Source organism: Spermophilus citellus (genome assembly GCF_964194105.1).
Source record: "Spermophilus citellus genome assembly, chromosome: 2".
NCBI lineage: Eukaryota > Metazoa > Chordata > Mammalia > Rodentia > Sciuridae > Spermophilus > Spermophilus citellus.
In genome coordinates this window covers 239,928,870-239,941,656 of record NC_138183.1, presented here as the reverse complement: position 1 = coordinate 239,941,656, position 12,787 = coordinate 239,928,870, and the positions used below count along the sequence as shown (strand labels likewise).

The window sequence follows — 12,787 nt, the reverse complement described above, 5'->3', positions numbered from 1 at the left end:
AACCATGGAAGTTGTGCAAACACATGGAAATTAATCAACCATACCCTGACACAACAAACAGATTAATGAAATAAAAAAAGGGAGGGAAAAACTTCTTGAAACCCCCAAATTGACAGAGAACATATGCAAACATACGGCATGGAAAAAAAAGCAGCTCTAAGAGGAAAGTTAGAGCAGCTCAGTGTAAGAACACTTGCCTGGCATATGCAAGGACCTGGTTTGGATCCCCAGCCATGAAAACAAAAACGGAACAAGGAAAGTTATATCAATGAAAAATTGAATTATGTCAAATAATAAAAATTACAGCATGAAAAATTATATTAAGTATTTTTTAAAGTCTGACAAAATAAAATTTTTAAAAGTTAAAAAAAAAAAACTAACACAATTTTACTAGCCAAAGTAAAAACAAAGAAGACTTAGATAAACAATATCATAGACGAAAAAGTAAGCATTACTACTGACACCATGGGAATATGAAATATCAGTAGTGATTCTTATAAAAAAGTACACACCAACAAATTGCAAACAAGTAGAAGATATAAATAAATTCCTGTGCACGGGTAATAACAAGATTGAAATGTGAAGAAACAGATCTAACTAAAAAAAAAACATGGAGTACCAAAACTCAATCATTAATAAAAGTCACACAAGAAAGAAAATTAAATCCCAGGGCTGGATAGCTCAATTGTATAATTCTACCAAACCTTTTTTTGAGGGGAAGGTGGGTTACTGAGGATTGAACCCAGGGATGCTTAATCACTGAGCTATATCCCCAGCCATTTTTATTTTATTTTTTTTTAAATTTTGAGACAGGCCTGCACCAAGTTACTTAGGACCTCACTAAGTTGCTGAGGCTGATCTTGAATTTGCAATCCTTCTGCCTCAGCCTCCTGAGTGACTGGGATTTCAGGTATGTGCCATTGCACCTGGCTTTACCAATCTTTTAAGGAAGTACAAATGTCAACTGCTCTCTATTCCAAAAATGTAAAAGGAAGATAATTCTTCAGACTCATTCTGTGAGACCAGCATTACCCTGGAATTTGTATTTTTTTTTTCTCTTCAAATTAGATGTTTTTTCAGAGCCTTTGACAGTCAGCTACTCTTTTGTGGAAAGATCCGAGTCCTTGTCCTCTAGGGATTGTTCAAGGGAAGCAACCTGTTCAGGAGAGATTTTCATTTGAATTCATTCCAAATATGCTAACAAGCTAATGTATTAGAAATAGAGATGATATAAAAAGGTCATAGCTGCTTTCTGCACATTTAAGTGGAAGAATTATTTTCCTCTTAGAATGATCCAAGAGATTTCTGAAAACTCATTCTCCTCAAGCTGGAAACATGTCTTTCATTATCATCTAGCCCTTTGTATCTCATTTTCTTGTTATAGTCATGGTTGCTTAAAGAAGTTTCCAGAAGGTCTCTGTTTTCTGGGATGAGATTTTGCTGATATGGGAACCTGTTTTAATTAGGAAGGTAGAACCCTTAGGAAGATGCTTTTGATCTTCACCAAGAGACTGAGGAGTTCAGCCTCTACCTATGAGAAAACTCCATCATGGGCTTTTTAATGAGATTACATCTCAGTCTTTGTTCTGGTAGGTAAAGTGCTGGATAGCTAGGCATGAATTATTTTAAACACTCTGACTCACGTCCTTGTTTTCTTAACAATAATTCTCTAAAATAGATAAAAATACATAAAATGGATTTTAGTGTTGTTTGACTTTTTGTTTAATTGTGTCATCAAATAATGAATTCAGCCAAGTTAATTTTCACTAATTAGATCATTTTTTGTGGATACTTTATGATTATACATAATAGTGAGATCGTAACATATTTGTTAATGCATATAACATAATTTGAGCAATTTCATTTCCCAGTACTGTCCTTTTCCTCCCTTTTTCCTTCCCCCACATTCCTCAATTGTACTAGTCTCCCTTTTATTTTCATGAGATCCCTTTTCTTAAAAATATGTTTTTGTTTTTTTTTTTTTTTTGGCCAGCTTCTACATATGAGAGACAACATATGACCCTTGACCCTTGAGTTTGGCTTATATTGCTCAACATGATGCTCTCCAATTCCATTCCTTTTGCTGCAAATGTAATTTGTTCATGTTTTCAAGTAGTTTTGTAAACATAGCATATTAATTTCTATGAAGCCTTTTTCCCAGGAGGTGAGAATATTGAACTACATTTTTTTGCAATAAATACTGATATGTTAAAATGTTTTTGTATTTAAGGTATTCACTTGGATACATTCACATTTCTCTGAGAGACTGAGATAATGGAGATCTCTGGAAACACTTTTGCTGTAGCCACTTGGTACTATTCATGGATCCACTGATTACCATATATTATCATGTGTTCTAGAAAGAATCATGGGTACATGAGGCACTGCAGGCACCCTCAGTGAACAAAGCATTCATTTTAAGAGGAAGTATATTTGGTTTAATGTTACAGACTGATTAATATTTATTTTTCATTTGCCAAACAACAATTGACATGTGTTACAGGTACAAAATAAAATTCTATATATTTATTACTTTAATTTATGGGATATTACATTTTACATTATATGTAAATAAAAAGTATAATTATTTTTAGAACATTTGGATTAATAAATTTAAAATTGTCCATCATACCAAGCATATTAGAATGTAAGGGAACAAATGTCTTTTATTTCCTGGAAGATCATAGGGGCTTTTTATGTTTTATGTGTTTATTGAAATTATTCTAGCAAACATGGCAGTACATGTAAGTGAAGAAATCCATGCTCATAGAAGTACCTCATCTCCTATCACCTGGATTTTAAAATTGTTATAGTAAAGAATTATACACAGTGATTTTAAATTATAGGAGTATCATTTTAAAGAGCCATTTATTTAAAATGCATCAAAATATTTTTATGGTAGAGTGTTAATTTCAAGTTTTAAGTGGAAAATATAGTAATGTTAGTTTTTCAATTTTTATAGTATATAATCTTTTACAACTTAAACTATACCTTGATTTATAATGCATAGTTTTATTATTTACATAATGTATATTGCATAGTTTGGGCACTCTGCTTTTACTGTATGGTCTATAATTTATCCTGGTAAAATCTTATATTGACAATGAATAAGAGTAAATGCACTAAACATTCAATAAATAAGATGTGAAAAAAGAAAATTAAACATAGACTATTTTATTCCCTGTGTTCTTCAACAGACATGCCTTTATCAGTCTGTAGCTTTAGTATCCACAGAACTCCTGAATCAGAAAGAAGCAGGAATGTGAATAAAAAGTGTAGAAGGCTCATCACAGCTGGATTCTAGAAAGTTCATCTGCACAAGTTCTCCCCACTACCAAATCTATGTGAGCAACATCCTCTCACTTGCTTTCTGTCTAAATATGTTTCTGCACAGGTAAATATTTCTAGTACTTACATATAATGAAATAGGTAATTTCTTAGACATTCAGTTTTACCTTTTGTCCCTGTATGTGTTCATAAATTGTAGGAATACTGTTCTTTAAATCCTGGACTCTGTCAATAATTTTTATTTGATTGATACAGATTCTAATTTGTTTTGATGCAATGCTCACAGTGAAATTTTGAGAAATGTTATAATGGTGCCCAACAACACTGACTGTAAGTACTTGCATGTAATAAAAACACCTCAAAAGGTAGATTTATGGGTATCCCTATGCTAAAAAAGATGAAGCAGAGGCTCAGGGAGGTAGGTGTATTAGTTGCCATGCTCACATGGATAGCAAGTGGATGCAACTAAGATTGCTCCAGAATCTACATTATTCATCATGGTGCTCTGTTTTCTCTCCATGAGTGTCTTGGGTCCCATGTTGATAACCATTGAATGAGAAATCTAGAGTCATTGTTTAGTCACAGTAGTTATCAGATCCTATTTACCTTTGGCTAGCACTTTTGAACAGTGATATCCTTGGGGATTTTTTTTTTCATTATGCAAATCTTAAAATGGAAAATATGTAAAAATAATAGAAAATATAGAGTCAAAACATTTATAGTGTTGTAGTTGGATGGGAAACAATTCTGATTTCATGTAGTTCAGTCTTTTCATTTTTCAATGAGAAATGGAGATATATTTGTAATTGCATAAATAAAATGACAAAAACTCACGCTTTCTCATGCTAAGTATGGACTTTTCCCTTCAGTGTGCTGCCTTTTGGAATCAACACAATGAAGTTATATTTGTGAGCACCTCTGTACTAAAAAACACTAGATATGAGCCAGTGCCCTACTGTCTCTACTTTTCAGTTTCCCTTTTCTTCCTTCCTTAACACCCAGCTCACTCTCAAGAGTACTGGAAACAATATATTTTTAGGTGATGGATTAGTTAGTGATGGTGACACTAAAGGGTTAGTTCAGTAAAATTAAAAATATCTTTTTGAAAATCAGGGTAGTGTATGTAAATGTATTAAGAATTTAGCAGAGGCCAGGATAACAGGGATGGAATTACAGTTCCTGAAAACGTTGACATTCAAAGCCCAATGATGTCATTGGAACAGGGGGAAATGTGCTCTGATTTTTGTAGTTATTTGATACATTTCAAGTCCAGTTTTTAAATTTAATGAGAATTGTATGAAGATTGAGTGTCATTGAGACATGCATAATGGGTGTCTAAAAGATCACTATCAGAGTTTTGAGCTAGATTCTCCAGAAAAGGTAATATTTTTGGAGCTACACAGATTATATTGAAAAGGTATTCCCCATAAATATGATCAACTTAAAGAACTGACTCTACATCACTTTGTATATTTAGGGTTTATGCCACCACTACAAAATCAGAAACTTGAAAGCAGAAAGTCTTTTCCTGTTCATTTTTGCTGATTTCTATGCCAAGAAGAAAGGTGATTGAAAAAGATATTAAATGTATGAATAACAGTGGTGCTTTTGTCTGCTGTCCTCCATAGAAACCCACTGAGATCTTAAGATGGAACCTCTAACTTGTGAGTCCAGCAAAATCATCCAAAGGGAAATTCAATTGTCAAGGGAAGGTGTATTGGGCTTCTTGAAAGAGGACCTCAACAGATGCTTACTAAATGTTGACAGTGTGTTCGCCACTGCAGAAGACAGAAAGATGAAGATGTGCTCTATGACAGAGGGCATTCATGGTCCCGTTCACAGTTTCAGGAAGGTCCTCTTCTCCTGAGCTCTCATCTCTGAGAGAAGCCTCATGGTAAAGTAAATGGGACAGAGTAACAATGTCACTGAATTTGTCCTCCTGGGCCTCACCCAGGATCCTGATGGACAAAAGGCATTATTTGCCATGTTTTTACTCATCTACATTGTGACGATGGTGGGCAACCTGCTCATTGTGGTGACTGTCATTGCCAGCCCTTCCTTGCATTCCCCGATGTACATCTTCCTTGCCTATCTGTCACTCATGGATGCTCTTTATTCCAGTGCTATCTCACCCAAGATGATTATAGACTTACTCTGTGATAAAAAGACGATTTCCTTCCCAGCATGCATGGGCCAGCTCTTCACAGATCATCTATTTGGGGGTGCTGAGGTCTTCCTTCTGGTGGTGATGGCCTATGATCGCTATGTGGCCATCTGTAAGCCACTGCACTACTTGAGCATCATGAATCGAAAGGTTTGCATCCTCCTGTTGGTGGTGGCCTGGGTGGGAGGTTTTGTACACTCTGTGGTTCAGCTTGTCTTTGTTTCCCGTCTCCCCTTCTGTGGTCCAAATGTCATTGACCACTTCATCTGTGACATGTACCCATTATTGGAACTTGCATGCACTGACACCTACTTTATAGGCCTCACCGTGGTTGCCAATGGTGGAGCAATCTGTATGGTCATTTTTATCCTTCTCCTAATCTCCTATGGGTTCATTCTAAACTCCCTTAAAACCTACAGCCTGGAAGGGAGGCGCAAAGCCCTGTCCACCTGCATCTCCCACATCACGGTGGTCATCCTCTTTTTTGCTCCCTGTATTTTCATTTATGTTAGACCTGTTTCCACCTTTCCTATTGATAAACCCATAAGTGTGGTGTTTACAGTTATCACTCCCATGTTGAATCCACTAATATACACCTTGAGAAATGCAGAGATGAAAAATGCTATGAAAAAACTCTGGTGTAAAAGGTTAACCACAGGTAAAATAAGAATGGATTCCCCACACTGAATCCTTTAGATACTCATTCTGAAACAAGACATAGGTGGTGAATTCTAACAAAAGTTGATGTGGTCAACTCAATGTATTCTCTAGAGATGCTTCTTTTAATGTATAATCATCAGAGAGTAGAATAAATTATCTTTGGATGTAGGTTCAACTTTGAAAAAAATTAGGGATGATGAATAAAACGTATGGGTGTTTGTTCCATTATAAGTAAAAATAAAATGAAGCTAACCTTACAACTCATTTTTTTTTCAATTTATATTGAAAGAAAACTTTAAATAAAGTGTTTTCTTAATTAGAAATTTTTTATTATCCAAATTAATGAGAAAGCAATTCAGCTAATACATAAACTTCTGAAGTCAAAAGAATAATTCTTAAATTTTAATATTGGTTATTCTATCTGTATGTCATATTTTTGTAGCTGCATATATATATTTTGTTTAAAGATTAATTTTCTTTTGGGATCAATGTGTATTAATTTTTAGTTTATGATATTTGGATGGCAATTTTATTTATTCAAGACATTAGCAGTGAATGATTTTGTCAGTGGGGATGTCAGTGATGAAAACAGATTTGAGTTCTTGATTACAAAGCAGGTACTTTGTTTTAGAAAAACTTCCAATCCAGGTTGTAATCATTTTTCTCATTCTCTGTACCAGTGATCATGTTCAGTTTTACCTCTCTTCAAAGAATAGGTAAAGCTTCTTATTTTGTCTTCATGATGCTGAAGATTTTATTAAAGAAATGATGCTTTGCATAAGCCTCTGTTCCTTAAAACTTGTATTCAACTTAAATATTTACAGGCTTATATTTATTTGTTATGGTATAAATGAAATTTTGTTTACAATTTTGTGCAAAAACCCAGTTTTCCTCTTGGAACATCACAAAGAAGATAGGATTGCTTTCATTGCAATTTAGGTGATCATGTATGCTCCATAAGAGTTTTCTAATTGAAAGAAATTCTTTCATTTTTTCAAAAGGATGTTTATGCATTTAGTTTCACAGATAATTGTGTGTGTGTGTGTTTTTCCTAATGCTGCATTTTAAGTTGCACTCCTACCTCAGTATATGACACTGCACTGTTCTCCATCCTCACCAATTGTACCTGATGATGTGAATTGTTTGGGTTCAAGACTGAGCTCATAGTGATTTTAGTTTGTAATCCATATTGTTACTGAAGCTGAACATATGTACATTTGGAGAACACCTATTTTTTATGTTGTTCTATGAAATGTGTATTCATATTTTTTGCTAAATTTGCACATTGTTTTTCCATTATTTTTAAATTGTTGAAGCCCTTTAGAAATCCTGTGTACCAAGTGTGTATTGATTATATGTGTTGTGAACTCTCCATTTTGGTTTTATATTTTTTCCAGTAGTATCAGTATTTTTTACAGTAGTATCATTCAATTTGATGAGTGAGAACTTTTTAAAACCTTCTTTTTAAAATATTTATTGTTTAGGTGTAGATGGACACAACACAATGCCTTTATTTTTATGTGGTGCTGAGGATCAAACCTGGGTCCTGCCCATGCTAGGCGAGCGCTCTATCGCTGAGCCACAATCCCAGCCCCTTCTTTTTTTTTTAAATATATTTTATTCATTTTCAAGTTAACAAATAAAATTTGTATAATTTATAATATAAAGTACATTGTTTTGAACTATGTACACTTGTGGAGTGAATGATTCAATCAGGAATTCCTCATATAATTAGCATTTCTGATGTGAGAACACTTACAGTCTACTTTTTCAGCCATTTTCAATAACATGTTTTTATTAACCATGGTCGCCATGTTGTATAATAGGGCTCTTGAACTTATCTTTCTGAAAATATCTATCCCAGCATCTCCCCATCTCCTCTAGTCCAGGCACTGGTAACCACCATTCTGCTAGTTCTGAATTCAGCTTTTTAGATTCCACATATAAACACAAATTCATAGTGTTTGTATTTGTGCACCTGACTTGTTTAACTTAAAATAATCTTCTGCAGGTTCACCTATGTGACCATATATGAAAGAATGTCCTGTTTTATGGCTGACTACTATTCCCTTGTGCATTTACTATTTCTTTACCCACACATTCATGCACTGGTATACACTTAGCTTGGTTGCATGTGTTTTCTATTTTCAATAATGCTGCAGTGAAAATAGATGGGGGTGGAGAGTGGTGACAGTGTCTGGGAGACCAGTGTCTAAGACTGGGGTCTCTGATGACTTCATGGCTTTAGCATACTTGGTGGCTGGGAAAGTTTCTGTGCAAAAGCATAGGATGCCAAGTGGCTATGGAGATATCTTCCATGCTGGAGAGTCTTATCAGCCTAGACCTATTTTCAGGCACTGCAGCTCCTGGGAATGAAGGAACTTCCTTGCTAAGATAACCACAATGTTTCACCAGTTCTGCTGCTCCTGAATCTGCCCATGATTTAATAACTGTAAACTATGGATTTTCTTGAGAGCTGCACAATGCTCCTAATGTTGGACATTGCAATGTAGCATGTAACTGAGGAAATAGCTGCATACTGTTGCTAACTCTGTAACTTTCATAAATACAAAGAATAATGCTTGCATAGTCTTTAATCTGATTTAGAGACGTATATAATAAAGATTGCTGGTGTAATTCTTTAGACCTGCTTCTCCATCAGAGAGCATCGATCCATCTGACCCCAGCTTTATCTTCAAGATCTGCTTGTTTTGATTCTTTATTTCTTACAATCTCCCATCACCCCTCCCTGGAACCTGCTAGTTTGGCCACATTGGTCACCGCATATGTGCAGATGTCTCTCAGAGATACTGATTTCATTCACTGTAGGTACATATAGCTGTGAGGTGGTATATCCTTGTGGTTTTAATTTTCATTTCTGTGGTGATTAGTGATTTTGACTCTTTTCCCATAAATCTTCTGGTCTTGATAAGTGATTATTCAGATACTATTCCCATCTTAAAATAAGTTTGTTTCTTTTCTTACCATTACTTCTCACATTATTAATATTCTTTTATCCTAAAACCATTTGTAACACATTCCTTTTAAAAATCCTCCTATGTTCATTATATTTAATGCTTAATATTTATGCATTTCTATACTACCTTCTTGAGATTGATTATTCCTATGCCAATATCCTTTTATATTAGTTCATGTAAATAAAAGTTTCACCACTCAAAACTCTTATTAGAACAACATATTCAAACATTATTATTAGAATTTCATAAAGTTGCATAAATCTACTAGGATTTTTTACCTGCAATGTATGTAATGTATCATTAACTTGGAAAATAATTGACATATTGATCACAACTCTGTTTGGAAACATGAACTGTCTATTATCTGTCTTTGAGATTCTTCAGTAATTCTGTTTGTTTGTTTGTTTCTATAATTTAAATCTTTCCCTTTTTTTGTTTGAGTTTATAATTTGTAATATGGGTTGCTTTAATTTAAGATTTCTTTTTTTTTTTTTAGAGAGAGTGAGAGAGGAAGGAGAGAGAGAGAGAGAGAGAGAGAGAGAGAGAGAGAATTTTTAATATTTATTTTTTAGTTCTCGGCAGACACAACATCTCTGTTGGTATGTGGTGCTGAGGATCGAACCCCGGCCGCACGCATGCCAGGCAAGCGCGCTACCGCTTGAGCCACATCCCCAGCCCAAGATTTCTTTCTACATTTTATTTTCTACATCATTGTGAATGGTATTCAAAAAAGTTTAACTTTGAGTTCATTCACTATACTCTCCTCTTTTACTTTATATGACAGATTTTCAGTTTACTTTTTTAGGTTTGCTAGATTTAAAAAATGATACCATTTTAGCCAGGCGTGGGAGCATACACCAGTAATCCCAGCAGCTCTTGATATTGAGACAGGAGGATCACAAGTTCAAAACCAGCCTCACAAAAGTGAGCACTGAGCACTCAGTGAGACCCTGTCTCTAATTAAAATACAAAATAGGGCTGGACCCAGTGGTGGAGTACTCCTGAGTTCAATTCCTTGTTCAATGCCCCACACACCCACCCTCACAAAATGATACCATCTTAAATATTGATTCTTCTTTCCAGTATTTTTGTCACACATCTCTTTAATATATCAGTATAATGGTTAGGAAAACAGGGATTCAAAACTGCCAAGCTCAAATTCCCATCTCAGTGGGCCCCTGTGCTTCTTCACATTTCTCATACCCACCTGGGTGTTTGTGAGGAATAAGCTGAGAGTTAACACATTTTCTTTTAAAGGTGAAAATGAGGCTTATATTCACATAGTGCTGACCTCAGGCAGAATACTGCTCATTACAGTCATTCAAGGGTGGTTCTCAAAGGGAACAGTAAGGGGAATATTCAGGGTTAAATCTGGGATGATGCTTTGAATTTAGTCACTATGTCTGCACAATTTATTTTACCTTTGAATTGCCCTTCACTAGTGTGACTTAGTGTTGCCTAACAATTTGAGAAGTGTCTCCCATTTTCTTTGTGGAATGTGTCTCAGATTTGATAATTTATTTCTTATGAGGTTAAAGTTATGCATATTTGAAACACATGCTACATCATGGCTCATCTTTGCCTGAATCTAGTTACTGGTTGAATTAAGGGTACAGAAGTTTAGCCTAGTTAACCTGTGCTAGATATCTCTGAAGCCATATCTACTGCAGAATTTTCTATAATATTGGCCTTCAATGTGTCCACTTTCATATGAATCTCTCCCTCTGTATACTCCAGTTTTCTTACAGGTGTTATTCCCCTAGGGCACACACCAATAAATCACATGCACCTGAATCTCTACAAGAAACAATTGCTTTGGGGAATGCACTTTACACAATTTTGTAAAGTTTCCTTTATTTTTTATATTCTCAATAGCAACTCGAAAATTTGATGATACATTAAGCATATTGACTGATTATTGTTGAAGCCAACTCTGGATAAATCCATAATTTACCATGTAAAATGCTTTTGAGAAAATGTGCAGGCTATAAGAGTTATATTTCTGTGTGACAAAGCATTTATAGCAGTCACCTCTGGATTGGCATGTTGGTAGTCCTGACTTACCTTCATCAAACTCAGCCATCATCTTTTAGGACCAAAGGTAAAACTGGAGAAACTTGGATTTGGAGCAAGTGACCAAAGAGGAAATAGAAAACCCAGGTAACATGTTTACAAAACTCATCATTTCTATTATTAATAAGGCAACACAGGCTTACTTTGAATGAATTGCATAACTTTCTTAAGAAGTAGGTTTTATAATTTATCTAAAAAGTTTTATGCCAAAACCAAGAAGAGAGTAGATGGATTTTCTTCATTTCTTAATATGTTACTAGAATAAGTACAATGGCAATAATTTTCTCCAAGTTTTATATTAGAGATATTTTAAATACATAACAAAATAAAGAAAACATATGGTACAATATAACTTTATAGCATTACATATATTTATCATATTTATAATATATTTTATATTAAAAGCATATCATATACAATTTATATAATTCAAACAATATAATAATTACTTGTTTTATGTAATAAAATATTATTCAATTTTAGGATATGCTATGATTTGTTTATCCATTTATTAATTGATGGACATTTGGGTTGTTTCCACCTTTAGGCTATCATAAAAAATACTGATATAAACATTAGTGTATGAATGTTTTTTTCTGTTTTTTAGTTGCTATTCTTTTTAGGTATATGCTTCTAACTTATCTAGATGTGTAAACTCAATATTTACATATGAATTGAATATCAAAACACATTTTGAGGTATAAATTAATAAACTTTCATTATAAAACGTGGAACCTCATGTTCAGAAAAATTTAATTTACATAGCCACATTTACTCTTTCAAAGGATGTTGTGGTGGAACAGAAGTCATTAATGTTGTTAGGTACAAGATCTACAGAATCTTTAAAAAATACCTTTCTTTCTATGGGTCAATTGTATGGACATTTTCTCATGTCTAGAGTCCTAAAAATACAATGAATGCACCTGGGCATGTGACATGATGCACACCATTAACCCTCTAATTAAAAAGATTCCTGAGTTTCAATTTAGTTTTTATGATGAATTTCCAAGACAGTTATGCATGTGGAGAAAGAAAAACAATGGATTTTCCTACACTGATGTGAGTAGTAAAGGAAAGACACTCTCCATACCCATATACAATAGGGATGTAATCAATCAATCCATTCTCCAGGAATGCTCCACTGGGTACTTAGGGATGGAATTTGGGGAAAATTCATACAACTCTACAAAGATGTGGATTTAATTAAAGTTATATGGGGGAAACAAATAATAGAAAATAATACTCAAACTTACTGTGTTCACTATTTACCAGTTTTCTGAGCTCTTACCTGCATTATCCTATTTGATCCTTAAAATTTTGCTACATGTTAGATGCTTCTCTTACAATTTTCATTCCACAGACAATATTGAATAATTTATCCAAAGTTGTCCATGAGAAAACAAATTCTGACTCTTCCTACTAACAGACTACTGTGGAAGGTCAAGCCCAGCTTCCCAGTTGCACCCACACTGGCCTCTGCAGGGCCCAGGCTCACAAAAAGCCTGGCCCACCCCTTTTCTGGCATGGCAGACACTCGCCAGACCCTAGTCTTTGGTTCAGGACCGCTCCTTTTGACCAGTGAACTACCACAAGAGCCAAGATTCAGCCCAGACAGCCCACACCA

The 12,787-nt window shown here is 34.5% G+C and overlaps 2 protein-coding genes across 2 annotated transcripts in view; one reads left to right on the top strand and one right to left on the bottom strand.

Moving 5' to 3' along the window:
• The window catches only part of LOC308638592 (olfactory receptor 4C11-like), a gene marked incomplete at both ends in the record, with an annotated part of 413,029 nt that overhangs the window by 215,543 nt on the left and 184,699 nt on the right, over positions 1-12,787 (bottom strand). The gene's annotated exons all lie outside the window — the stretch shown is intronic.
• On the top strand, positions 5,192-6,139 carry LOC308638733 (olfactory receptor 4A16-like; the record flags this gene model as incomplete). The annotated part of the gene is made up of 1 exon (XM_081276472.1): positions 5,192-6,139. One exon carries the CDS (start codon positions 5,192-5,194, stop codon positions 6,137-6,139), a length of 948 nt encoding a protein of 315 aa, XP_081132598.1.